Genomic DNA, 14,126 nt, shown 5'->3' with positions numbered 1-14,126 from the left:
AAGGTCCCCTTCCGTTTGAAACGGACTGAGAACGCTAACTAATAAAACCCACTTGTTCCTATACTCTGATTGGCGAAAAGCTTTTCGGCGAATCTCACCCTTGGCAACTGATTACTCGTACCCCAGAGTGTTCGTTTCTACTGGGCTCAAAGAAAAGAGTTTGGGTATCTTACTTTTGAAATTATAGGGGATATACGTTAATATCCTCAAGCCTTAGCGTATTTCACCATCTTTCCAAGGTGAAGAGATTAACTTAAGGAAAGTATATCGGAATGGTCAATCTAGCTCAGGATTGTTTTGTCCTACCATCGTTCTATTGTTTGGGGTCGTTTTAGTATAGAATTGTATCTAAGATTATTCTAGCTCAGGATCGTTCTAGCTTAGAATCGTTCTAGCTCAGGATCATTCTAGCTCAAGATTGTTCAGGATCGTTCTAGCTTAGGATCGTTCTGGCTCAGTGTGACGAACGGCAGTCTGATCTGCCTAAATGAGATAGCTAAAGGTAGTAACTATCAGAGTCGTTCGGTGAAGCCAAAGGGTTCACAACAAGTATGCTTGCGTACTGGTCTCAATGCAATGATCTATTGACTACTGTCGAACTATCTGACAATCTGAGTTCTCCCGTAGTCCCTTTATACCTGCTCGCCCTCTGCGAGATATCTGTCTCCGGATGCTCTTGTCGAGCCCCATAGGTCTATCTAGTGTGTGGTGGCTCACGATGCCCTCCTGGCTCACTGTGAGCCCGTTACACGAGTGAGCCCGTGCGTGTGCCTCTTTGTCCTTGTTGGCCTGGGAGGGTGACACGACCTAACCCGTTTAGGCCGGTTGTGCTACCGGCGCTGTGGTTGGTCCGTGTATCCTCATAAGTTCGTAACATCGCCTAAAGGAAAAAGGATCTTCTTAATCCTTCGACAAAGCGGTTTAACAATGTCAAACGACTCTGGAAACGCCTTTAAAATATATTTAAACCTACCGGACGTATCGCCTTCTTTATTCAAAGCAATCTAACTAAAACTTCCGACCTTCCATTGCTGAAGAAAACTCTCCTTAGGTGCCTTCTCGTTCTTTCTGAAAAATCCATTACTCAGTATTGTCACGAACTTATGAGGAACACGGGCCAACCAGGCCGCCAGGGCGGAACCAGCCACAGAAGGCTGGGCAGTGTAACCGTGACCCAGGATGCACAGACAGGGAAGGCTGATCAGTCCTACCAGGATGGCTCACTGATCAAGCAACTAGTCAAGACAGGGCGCGCAGCTGTTCAAGGTGATCAGAACTGATCACCTCAACCACTGCGCGCAGGCACACCTTAGATAGGTTAGGGGCTCGACAAGAGCATCCGGAGACAGATATCTCGCAGAGGGCGAGCAGGTATAAAGGGACTACGGGAGAACTCAGATTGTCAGATAGTTCGACAGTAGTCAACAGATCACAGTTACCACAATTGTTCATTGAGACCAGTACCACGCACATACTTGTTGTGAACCTTTTGGCTTCACCGAACGACTCTGATAGTTATTACCTTCAGCTATCTCATTTAGGCAGATCAGACTGCCGTTCGTCACACAGTACCGTAAAGTTTGTTGAGACAGAGAGAAGAGAAGAGCGCCCCATATCAGGGTACTTGATACTCGTCCGTACTCCAGGCTATAGATTCATACATGCACAAGTCACCATTAGATATTACGGATAAGAGTAGGAACCTTTACAAGACCCTCCTTAATACTGAACAACCGGCTCCTAAGAATTCACTCTTCGACAACAATATCTTTGAGAAGATCTGCGAGAAGCTTCTGAATAAGAACAAAGCTAGGGTTATTCAAGATATTTCTCGGCTGATCGTTCCTTCAGTGGAGCAATACGCCCTTCATGCTAAACACCTCGAATACCTCGACCTTACCGAAAGTGTGAATGAGGGCTGAAATCATTCTTTCCCCCTAACTGACATTGCTCGTTCTCAACCCAATTACTCTGTTGGTTTCGGATAAGAGGCATTCAATAAGGAGCAGATTGATAAACTATGGTCATTCATTGGTGACTCTATCCCCGGAGACCAGTCCTCTTTTATGGCCACGCACTAAATGTACTTCCCGTTCCTAACCTGTGAGGTGAAGTGCGGCGCTGCAGCACTCGCTATCGCAGACCGACAGAACGCCCATAGCATGACACTTGCAGTGCGGGCTATTGTCGAGCTTTTCCGTACTGTAAAGCGCGAAAATGAAGTTAACCGGTAAATTCTCGCTTTCTCCATCTCGCACGACCACCAATTAATACGGATTTATGGCCACTACCCAGTAATAACCGGGAAAGACACCAAATATTACTGGCACCCGATCCGAAATTTTGTCTTTACTGAATTAGACGGCAAGGAGAAGTGGACAGCATACCGATTCAATAAGAATATCTACGATATATGGGTGCCCGATCATTTCAAGAAGATCTGCTCCGCCATTGACCAGTTATCACTTGGGGAATCTGATGCAGTCAGAGCAGCCTACGGCGGCCACTCAAGACACCTCATTTACAAGACCGGAGGCAGCAAAGAGGAGGAAGGGTCAAGTCAAGACATGAACAGTATGGTTTGGGTTTCAAGTGTTACGCGAAGAGGGTGCTTCATAAGTGATAATGACAGAGAACAGAAGAGCGAGCAGCTGGTTGCTGGACAGAGCAACAGTGCGTAACTGTGAACAGGCTGGACGACAACGAACGAAATCAATGATGATGGTGATGTATTGTGTAGTGTGATCAGACTGTGTGTTGAAGTCTGGAGGTCTAAAAGTAGGGCGAGGGAGGCCCCTGTGCGATGGGGCTATGGTTGCGTTCATCTTCAAGCTTGACATGCAACCACATACACATGACCATCCTCAACTTTCAGTGAAAAAAGCATACACACTGAATATGAGCATTGACGATCAATTTCAGCATGCGGAAGTTAGTTACAAAAAGTGCAAGAGATGAGGTCGTACCCGGAATCGAACCGGGGTTGCCGGAATGTTCTAAAGAAATCAGAATCCGGAGTGATAACCGCTACACTATACAACCTTTGATGTTTGATAGCTAATAGGCATAGCTTTTATGACCACCCCACGACAGTTTCGGACATCCCACACAAAGCACTGTCAAGCACTCATTGTCGTTTATAGCAGGTTGCACAGATAATGGTTACAAACATTTTGACAAGTACGGAATTAGCCTAGGTAAATAGAAAGACGGTAACCCAATACTCCGGAGACCCGAGAAAATGAAATGCCGCGACTCCACCCTCATGTGTGCTCCTTAAGTTAACGTAAAGTCATCATCCATCATCAGGTGGCACGCGATCCCATCTTCACCCATCTGTTCTCCTTTTTTCACATGCTTTCTTTCTTACCACGAGGGCATGACAAACTGAAGATTGGAAAGAAACCACTTAATTCATCCATCCACTCATTCGTTACTAACGACTATTTGTCTCATCCACCACCTTCGACTTGGCTGTTTGCTGGTCACAAGCTGGTGACTAGATAACAACTTCTGGTTGAAGATCAGCCACCGCTCCATACCAACGGGGTATCATGACCATGGAATCCCGGACATTGCCGGCCATGGATTATTCAGTCAGGGAAAGAGTACAGCCGATCACGGCTTGATTATCGCCGCAGAAGGCATACGCAAGGTAGCTCGCTTAAATCAGCAGAGGCTGCTGCTCACCGCTCTTGACAGTAACGGGGACGGCAACAACAGGCTCGATAGGAGCCGCAAGCTCGGTCTTGATGTCGGCACGGGGGGCGGGAGGGAAGTCGGCCTCACGGAGGGTGGACAGGTTGTCGGCATGACCGTTGGCATGACCGTTGGTGTGATCCTCACCGGAGAGAGAAGCAGGAGTAGCCTTGCCAACGAGGGTCTGGGCCTTGGCAGTATACTCGCCAACGTACTGCTTGGTCAACTGGGTAGCCTTCTCGGTGTTCTGCTGAGCGACGGTCTTCAGCTGAGCAGTCTGGGCGCCAATGACGTCGCTAGCACGGTGAAGCTGGGCATCGATAACCTCCTTGTTGGTCTTGTAGACGAGAGGGCCGAGGAAGGCGAGAGTGGTGCTGACCAGGGCAAGACCCCAGTAGGGAACGATCTTGACGAGGTAATAGGCGAAGAAAGCGGAGAGGGCAACGAGGCCGGAAACGTAGACGTTCTCAGCGAAGAGGACGCGCTGAGCCTCGATGACGAAGAAGTTGACGAGCTCGTGAACATCGCCAATAGCGCTGTCAAGAGTCTGCTTGGAAACAGTATAATACTTGCGCGGGCGCAGCTGAGTGGTGAGGCCCTGGTTGAGAACGGTCCTGCCGGCAACTTCGGCGGCAACGGTGGCACCAAGGACCATCCAGGTGAGCTTGAAACCCAAGCGGAGCACATCAAAGTACCTAACAAAGAAGATGCCAGCAACGACGCTCAGGTAAGCAATGGCGGAGGCACCTAAGGTGGTTTGTTAGCAAAACGGCTCGGACTGTTTCCCGGGATCTTTGAGATGAACGTACGAGGGTTGTTCCATGACAACAGCTCGGAGAAGAAGGAGTGGTAATGTGTCAAGGGCTGGCCAGTAGCCGCGGGGGTCGAGGGAGTGCGGCGAGACGCAGAAAGGTTGGAGAGCTCGTCAACAGTCTTGGCGCCTTGGTCGGCGACGTTCTGGGCGACAGGGCCTGAAACACAACGTCATCGTTAGCTTATCTCCACCAGCCAAGAGTTTGATAACAGAAGACTGCCAGGATAGAAATCAAACATACCCTTTGTTACGGCATCGTAGGCAGAAGCAGCATCTATGGAAATCCAGTCAGTTTGTGCAATTTTGGAGTGTCATGGTGATGAAAGTCCTAGGTGTTGGTGTGTGGTGGTGTTGGGAGCTGTTGTGGAACACTGACGCAATCGTTAGCGGGTGGTCCTTATCGCTGGTTCAAAGGGAGGGGAGAAGCTCGCACAAGCTGGAGCAGCGCACACACCTTACTGTTCTTGAGGGCATCGAGGTTAGTCGAGCCAGGGTTGAGGTTAGCCGAGCCGTTAGAGTGGTGGCCGGACAGAGTGTAGTTGTCGGCGGGAGCGTAGTTGTCGGCCATTGTGAAGGTATTTGGGCGTTTCCGCTATTATTTGTTGTAGAAAGTTTTGTTGATCGTTTCTTCGTGACTACTGATAAGAAGGGAGAATGTTCGACGATGAAGCTGGCAGCTCGAGAGATTCTATGACGAACGAATGGGGAAGACGGTCAGAAACCAAAGACACAAGTTTGAAAGAACAGGAAGCGGTCGGGTGGATTCAAACGAGCGCGCGAAGTCCGTACTCGTTTGGTTGTGTTTGTTGATGGGTGTGTTTGCGGTAGGATGATGGATGGGGTGGAACTCACTGTTCAATAGTTTGCTTTCGAGATTGGTGATGTTTAGCTGGAGAAGGCGAGATGGAGGATATCGCAACAGAATTGAATTATCGAGGAGGGAAAGATGAATGGGAAGATGAAATTGACAAGAACGAGAAGAGCGGTGCAGTCACTGACGGATCGTATATCAATGACCTACGGGCTGTCCAAAACTTGGTGACGACGGCGGGCGGGAACTCTGCAAGCGCAGACCTGCAAGACCCAGCAGCGACACTGTTAGTGGGGCCGCTGACCCCCCAAACCACCCAAAGCTGCAGGGTCGCCCCACCAAAATCGATAGGGCAACGCGCAGGAAAGCGCAGTCGAACCCCACCGTCAGCGAGAGAAGCATGAGAAAGATGAAAGTGCACGGACCAAGGGCGCAGCACCTCCTCCAGACCAGATTCCATGAATGATCTCATCATGGCACAAAAACAGCAGGCCAAGTGTGTCACTGTTTGTCGTCACCCTATCAGACCTCTCCCGTTTTCCTGCCCACTTGTCTCGCCAATGTCGTGCTTCTTGGATGCTGCGAGGAGCTGCACATCGTTCCGAAGTACCCTTATCCCAAGGAAAAAGTATTCAAGGAATTCTTTGGAAAACAGTGCGTCGTTGGTGTTGAAGCCTATCTCTGTTCTGTTAGTAAACAACAACTCAACCACCCCTTGTGGATGACGTCTGCTGTCGTCTCAAACATCATATGGTGCAACAATTGCTAGTTGCTACATGTTACACCCCTTTAAACCTCGAGACAGAGCCCCTAATACGACCTTCGCTACCGAGTGAGATTCAAAGTATTGCAAAACTACTCAAGAGGAAAACATTCAAGTTCAATGTCAATTCGAAAAGGCACAAGATAACGACAACCCGTCCATACAGGACAGGTAACAGTATTGTTCAAGGTTTCAAACGGACTAACCATGAAGGGTGCAACACGTTCTTTTATGACTCTTTGCCCTTACTGACACTTCAGTCCACAACCACACCGAGAAGCACGCGACAGTCCTATCTTCATTGGTGTGGTGTAGATACCGCACAGCTAGCAACAGCCTAGAACATGGGCGACTCCAAGAATAGTCGTCATTAAACGTTTGGCATGTGAAATTTAGCACTAACACTAACGGAAAATTAAAATTGTTTTGAGAGAACCCTGTAAATCCTGCCAAGAAAAAGAGGACCACGCCAATAACGTCACATCTTCAGACACCGGTGGCCGACAGGTTTTCTTACCTCTCTCTGTACATTGACGCATTCAGTTTCGTTTTCTTCTATGAGGGCGGCTAGACCGGACTGTCTGTCTTCTGGACTTCTTCCCTTTGATAAAAGCAGGCGATCGAGGGCCACGTCAACGGAAGGAGAGGTTTCCAAGATACTGAGGGGATATCCGGAGACTTCAAAGGACGGGACAAGGACAAGCGCCTAGTCCACGGTACATGTGCTGTTCAATCCTGAAAGAAAAAAGGCCTCAAAGATGCACACTTTATCAACAAGCTCACACCATACTGTAGACACTCTTTCGACTTGCAATATTTACGACTACCAGTCGACTCATCTCATCTGTCAACAGCCGAGATACTACACAACTCAGCAGGTAACCACTTTGGACCAGCTCTTAGGCAGACACTTCTTCTCATGTATTCCAACCTTCGAAGAGGAAGACGTAAAAGACCTTCGTCCTTCACCTGCGATATAGACCTTTCACCACCAAGACTGAGGCACTCCACCAATACTCGTCAGGACTAGAATAGTTCCCCTTCTTACCGCCAGGTTAATGGCAGACGGTCGTTTCGAGACCTGACGAGTAAGGTAGCCGCTGTCCCGCTTTACCAAAGAAGTTATCCCGTCCCGCTGTTACACAAAACGAACACCGGTAAGGTAGGCAGACACTCAAAGCGGATATGTATACACACATCCACAACCGGTCAAGAATCATTGCCCACGAACCAGACACAAATATGTTGTTGTTGTTGTCGTTTGTCCCAATACCTACCCCAGAGCGGTTTGTACATCTCTCCCTGATCTATCATATCACTCCAATCCGTTCTTCCATCTGCAATACTCACAGCTTGTGGACCTCTTCAGTATCTCCTCACCACTTCAATTCAACTCGCTGAAATGCCTAATCGAGTCGGTGAAGGTTATCTGTTACCTCATTTACCAACATCGATAGCTTTCGTTATCTGGTATGATATATTTTGCCAAATAACTGAAGAAGAACAACTGATCGATAAGCGACGTCAAGCGAGATATGTACATTATTTTATTCAGTGCACATCACATCCCTCATCCATCCCCACCACCTCTACCTTGTCACCCACTTCCCGAGTAAGCGAGAGGACCCCGAGGAAGACTGGAGGGACGAGAGGAACAAGTTATTGGTGTGTGGGGCGTCGTACAGAGCTCAAAACACCTACATGTCAGGTCAATTTTCACATCAAGGACACTCAGGTCAAGATGCAGGGGAGAAAAAGGTATACTATGAGTATATAAAATGATAAACCCGAGTTGCTCTTGGGACTCCGTCGTTCGTGATATGATATATGATAAGAAGGCTTTTCTTGAAAGCCAGCTGAGAACAGACAAACATAAAAAAGACATTATGTCTATGTACGTTTTATGTTCGAACGATACTCACACTATGCTAAGTGATGATGTGAATGACATGCCATGATGATGAAAAAGACCTGGACGCCGCCCTTTCTTTCTTTCTCTTCAACGTCCCCTTCCATCAGGCTCTACATCGAGTCCTGTTTGAATATATATATATAATTCACTTTGGGCCTGTGTGACCTTCAATCCGCCGGTGATAAGCACATCCCACATGGACAATGCATGCATCTTTACAATATTCCCTCTTCTTCAAACCACACCAAAAAATGATCCTGTCACTATCCCATGTACACCCTTATCCAGATAGTTTAGCTCTTGTAAACCTCTATAACTCCACTTCACTTCACTTCCTCCCCCAACCCCAGAAGCTAGCGCCGCTGGCAGTATTCCCAGCCGACGTCCCCGGGGGCGAGGTGACAACCTTCTGCAGCCCGGGGCCGCCATCGGGGGTCGAGGGGCCGGTCAGCCGCCCGAACATGCCAGCCATGCTATTATGCGCTGACTGCGAGTTCACTGGCGGCGTCTCGCCAGGCGCCAGCCCGAATGCCTTGCGCATTCTTTCGAGCGCCTGCTTCGCCTCTTCCGCCTCTTGCTTGGCCATAGCCTCAGCCGTCTTGGCCTGGACGAGCTCGAGCAACAGCGCATCGTTCTCGCTGGTCGGCTCTTGACCTGTGTTGGCGGGGCTTGCCGCTGCCAGAGAGACAGGCGGCGGGGCCGGAGGCGAGTTTGAGCTGATCACCGAGATGGCGGTAGCGTTGCTAGCGTCGCGTCTGTGGGTGGAGGTGGATGCCAGTGTAGAGGTGGTCATCATGCTGGAGGATCGCTTGGTAGGGAATACGGGGGGCGGCGCAGGTGAGGACTTGCTACGCACAAGCTTCAACTCGCGCAGACCGCCGCCGGATACGCTGCTACCGCCCGTTGATGATCGCCCAAACCAGTCGCCTCCCTCCGTGGAAGGCGTGGCATCTGAGGCTCTAACCCGCATGCCGTGGATTTGGCGCTCAAGGCGCTGCTTTTCCGCATGCATGTTGCGCACATGGGCGTGAGTTTCCCTTAGTTGTTCTTTCACGGTGGCCACCTCTTGCTCCATATCATGTATCCTGCGGTTGCATTCTTGTGTCTTCGCTTGTTCGTTCGATAGTTGTTCTCTTACTCGTACAAGATCTTCGTGCAGCTGCTCCTTGGTTTGCGGTATTGATACCTTGTTGGGATCTTCTTCGCTGAATCGGTCGGCGACGAAGTCGAGCAGGTCGGACAGCTCCTCGGGGCTAAGATCGATTTCGACATCCTTGCCTCGTGTTTCGTCGTCTTCTTCAGCCTCTCGTGCTGCCGCGGCGTATGATAGTGTTGGGTTGGCCTTCTTTCGCAGACCATCGAGCAACGAGCGTACGGCCTGGCGATCTTCTTCGCGTTCTTCCCTTTCCTTCTGCAATTGGCTGGCCAACAAGGCGTGATTCCGTTGTAGTTCGCTAAGGGCGGTGAGGAGGTCCTCGATCTGTGTGTGCAAATGCTTTCGGTCGTCTTGGTAGAGGCTGGGTGTAACCGAGAAGTGCGCCTGTTTGGCCTTGGTGCTAGCCGCGCTGCTGCCAAGAGCGACCGAGTCCCTTGATGAATCGTGGTCGACGGTGGTGGAGCTGTCGCGCGACTGGAGCGACGTCGCTTCGGTCGAAGCAGAGCTCAAGACACTGGCCGACGACGACGCTGTTGATGATTGTGATGCAGCCTCCATGGAATTCAATGTAGAGGCTATGCTCTGTTTCGAAGTGCTGCGGCGGAGCATGCTGAGGGGACGTGACAGACCGGGGCTAAGGGTACTGCCAGACGAAATGGTGGTGGGTGAAGACGAGGACGCGGTGGAGGACCCCTGAACTGCCGACGCGAAAGAGGCCAATTTCGGGGTTGATGAGGAAGCCCACAAGCGACCCAGAAAGCGGGAGGCTGCTGTTGCAACATCAGACCCCGGCGCATCCTCGCTTTTGGGATTGGCGCTTGGGGGGATCTTGGCTTCACGGTACCCCTGTTCGAGCAATGCCATTCGTTCCCGGGTGACCACGTCCGACAAAGCGACAAAGTCCTGGACGAACTCGTCCGCATTGTAGTGGTAACAATCCCACAAGCCGCGTGACAAAAGCAGCTGCATGACGTCCTCCATCTCCGTGCACGCCAGGATGCGGCCTTCGTTCTTGCGCATAAGACTCAGCGCTACTCGCATGATCGTTTCCGACGCCCCCTCCGCAAAGATCACATCGTAGATGCGAAACAGCATGGGCAGGGGACAGGTTACTGCGAAGAAGGACAGGAACCATTGTGAAACATAGGCCGGTTCGACGCCCAAGTCTTCGAGATGGTCCGCCACCACGGGCAGATGCTGCTTCAGCAGTTCTGTGAACTGGTAAATTCGGACATGCAGTCCTGACAGGTCGGGGACAAAGCAGTGGCGCAGATCGTAGTTCTCCATCAACCTGTGGGTGGAAATGCACGTGTTAGCTGATCGGCCACTTGATTTCCGGAATCGATCGACTTTTCGCTACCGCCAAAGACGATCCAATGTCCATCACAATCCCAACGGCGCCGTAACTCCGACTTACCTGACCAAAACGCAAAATGCATGCTTGTCCGGCATATGCATCAATAAGGGTCCGACCAGAAACGCAAGTCCCTGACAGTACCCGATTTTCGTGTCGTATAGACTGAACGTCTTGAGAACACGACCAAGCATGCGCTGTCCGTCACCCTCGGGATCCCTAAACATCTCCACGCCGGGGAAGCTTCGTCCGAGATCTTTGCCAATGATGCCCTCATATGGGCTTGACTCGCCAGATAACCGTTCGAACACGTCCTCGAGGTCCTTGTCACGAGCACCGCACATGCTCTGCCACACGACACCGCGCAGCGGCGGGGGGATACCCTTTCTGATCTTGTTGGAGAGCAGAGTGGGAAGCCTGGCTGCCGTCTGCTTAGGATCTTTGACCAGGGCCATGTAGAACTCGAGCTCGGTCATAGGTGGCGGTGGCAGGACCGAGTATCTGAGAGTAGGAGGGGTCGGTCCATTGACCATCTGTCGTAGCTGGGCCATGGATGGTGGTCTCGGTTTGCGGCCTGGCGAAGCTACCTTTTCTACGGCCGCAACCTTGACACTCTTGGGATTTGTCGCGATCTTATTATTTTCCTGCTCGAGTTTCGCTAGCAGCATCGCAGTCGACTGTGTCTGTGAAAGTGGGAGTGTCAGCGCGGGTAAGCCACCAAAAATAGGCTGATGTCGCACTATTTCAGGAACGGGATTGGGACGTCAGCCATAGCTGCATGCAATGCAACTTACATTCTCTGCATCTTGCTCTTTGACCTGTTCGTCCTCTTTCTTTTGCAGATCGTCCCAATTCACATCCTCGGATTCAGCGCTTGAGCCCTCACTGCGTGCATCATTGTTGTCATCCTCCGCTTCCTCGTCGTCCTCGTCTTGCACACTCTCAAGCTCTTCCAGCAAGCTTGGGCTGTGCGTCGACGCCGGCGTCTTTAATTCGTCACTGCGATCCTCATCGTTCCTTTCTTCCTTGATTGTTTCTGTATCCGCATCGTCGGTTGGCGAAGCGCAGGGGGAGTCTTCGAGACCCCAGACGTTCTTCCGTGGTGGGGAAACGGTCGTGTCGATTTGGAGTGAAGACCTCGAAGGTTCGGAGAGGCAGACGGACACGAGGGAGTCGTGTTCCATGGTCCCCTTGTGGTCAAATTCTAGCTCGATCGGAGAGGAATTGGTCGTCCCGGTGGGACTTGTGGGACTTGGCGACGGGAGCGGCGACTTTGTTGACGTTTCTTCTTGATCATCATATTTGCTGTCGTGCCTGCTGTCCCGTGCTTTGCGATCGAGCTCCATCCCGAGGCCTAAATCGGGTTGGATGTGGTTTTGTGGTGGCCGTTTTTGGTGTAAATTTGGGTTCGAGATCGAGGGGCGGTGAAACTCGAGAAGGCCGGAGGGTGGCACAACGCGGTCGACAGGCAGGTCGTGCAAGCGCGCAGCGTCGACCACAGCAAGTTAAAAAAAAAAAAAAAGGTGCTAAAATAGGCCTCGACAACAAGATAAGGTGTGGTATGTAAATCGGTAGGTCTTTTTGGTTTGGATTAACTCCTGTTGTGAAAATTCCGGGTTGCTCGTTTATTGTTGTGGAACAAAATTGGCGTGTTCTTTCGTCTGTCTTCGTCTCTGCAAGCGGGTTCCGAGTCCCGCTGCCACTCCAAAAGAGTAAAATCAAAATCCTGGCTGTGTACCGTGATGGTTCGGTTCAGTTCGTCCGTTCGGGTTATCAAGTCGGTGAAGGGGGGTTCCCAGCTTTCAAGTCAAGGTATTGTATGTAGACGGTACCTACTTGCTGTTGCTTGGTCTTCTTGTTCAGGTTTCTTTCACTCTCCTTTCAAACTGTAGGACAACAACAAGTGTTCAAATTTTTCTTTCGCAGCCGCTTTCCACTTCCCAACTGACAAGAAGGCAAAAAGAGAAAGTGGAAGCTTCTGCCCAGATGATTCCGAATCGACGGCTCAACAAGGGAAAGAGGCAGACAGGGATGGGCGTCTCGCCAACGACAGGAAGGAAAGTGGACTTTGTTTTGGTGTGGATGTCCTTGTCTCGTTAGCCTGCCTTCTCAGAAAGCCAGAACCGCCCCGGGGCGAATGGGTGCAAATGGGCTAGCTCTTGGCGCGCGACTGGCTGGTGCTTCGCTGTTATTGTTTCATCGAGCGGCCAAGAACTATGAATGCTGAAACCGCGCGACTCGACCCGCCTCCAAGCGTAGCTGATTCCTTTCTCAAAGCGCCGGATCTTGCAGAACCTAATGAAAGAGGTAATGGCGACTTCCACTTTGTTGTCGAGAAACGCGCACTTGCAGTTTCCCAAGAACTTGAAGGAGGAGGACAATTGGCGGCAAGAGTCACCAAGGAGAAACACACAATGTCAGATTCAGGGGTTCAACCACCAGACAGTGTGCAATGTGAATGGGCCAAAGTTGGAACCACCCCTGATTCCATCCAATTCTCGCAGAATTACAGGGCATCCACCGAGACACAGGCTGAACCTGACGGAATGAATGATTAATCGCAGATTCGTCTCATCACGGCACCGGGACAACCACCACCACCAACCAACCAACCCCACGGATATCCACGGAAAGAAGACCGCCGATTGTCCTAATTGTCACTGATCCCACCTACGTAGCCCGTTGACCCGTGTGGTGTTGTTTACATTTTTGGAAGCGGCCGACTAGAGAAGAAAGATCGGCCGGTCTTGTCCGATCATGGAGGACGGGCTCACGGGTTGTCAATGCCTGGGCGACGGGCCGGCGGGGTCTCACCCCTGGTCCCACCCACCCACCGTCCCGTGCCATCGTCCCCGGCCCCTGGCGTGCCTGGCTTCACTCTGGATGGCTGCTTCCTTCACCGCATACCTCCACAAATCACTTTGTTAATTATCCCACGACAATGCTATCATCGTCCCAAATCGCCTATAGTGTTCTTTGTGCCGGTGCCGTCGCCATTGAGTTTATCAAACAATCCAACTTGTCTCTTTCTTTGACTTTGCTACTTTTGTCTTCTCGTCAATCTTCATAGTTTTCACTGTTGTCACCTCCTCCTATGGTAGGCAGTCGAAGCTGTCACCAACCCCCTTTTCACACGCATTACCACCGACCGGCATGAAAACACCGGTCCAAAACCCGCAAATTTCCAACCAATCATAATCCAGTTTACTATGCAAGTCTGTGCAATCGTGAAAGTAGGGCTGATTGATTGGACGAGAAATTGAAGCTTCGGCCAATAAATCCCCACAGCCTACAACACCACTGCAGGTTCAAATTGCATCCTGTGCCTGCCAGCCCGCAGCCCGCAGAACAAGCGCTGCAATTGCGAACTGCAACTGCGCCAGCACTGCTGCAGGAACTTCATTCCACTTCGTTTTGACAGTTGTGACCTCCTGCCTCAATCGGTGGTGATGGTTGCAATCTGCAAAACCTTTTTTTTTCTTGGCGTTTCCCCAACGCATAAACCAAGATTGCTGCGACGTAACCCTTTGGTTGATGAGAAGGATTAAAGCATACGTATTCCACACCACGACACTATGTAGACCGCATGTTTCACGACTTAGCAGACGGAGGGAAGA

General features: G+C 50.8%; 1 protein-coding gene and 1 non-coding gene across 2 annotated transcripts; both read right to left on the bottom strand.

Moving 5' to 3' along the window:
• Positions 1 to 2,957: 2,957 nt before the first annotated feature.
• On the bottom strand, positions 2,958 to 3,042 carry SMAC4_13511. The gene is given in 2 exon segments: positions 2,958 to 2,992; positions 3,006 to 3,042. It is a non-coding gene; the product is annotated as a tRNA-Gln (tRNA).
• Positions 3,043 to 3,134: 92 nt separating this feature from the next.
• On the bottom strand, positions 3,135 to 5,669 carry SMAC4_00989 (uncharacterized protein). Its single transcript, XM_003350050.2, has 5 exons — positions 5,366 to 5,669; positions 4,973 to 5,201; positions 4,755 to 4,787; positions 4,509 to 4,670; positions 3,135 to 4,446 (listed from the first exon to the last, which is right to left on the bottom strand). Exons 2-5 carry the CDS (start codon positions 5,079 to 5,081, stop codon positions 3,665 to 3,667), a joined length of 1,086 nt encoding a protein of 361 aa, XP_003350098.1. The 5' UTR covers positions 5,082 to 5,201; positions 5,366 to 5,669; the 3' UTR covers positions 3,135 to 3,664.
• Between the last annotated feature and the right edge of the window lie 8,457 nt (positions 5,670 to 14,126).

The sequence above is a fragment of the Sordaria macrospora genome, chromosome 3 (assembly GCF_033870435.1).
Source record: "Sordaria macrospora chromosome 3, complete sequence".
Taxonomy (NCBI): Eukaryota; Fungi; Ascomycota; class Sordariomycetes; order Sordariales; family Sordariaceae; genus Sordaria; species Sordaria macrospora.
This window is presented reverse-complemented; position numbering and strand designations above follow the sequence as displayed.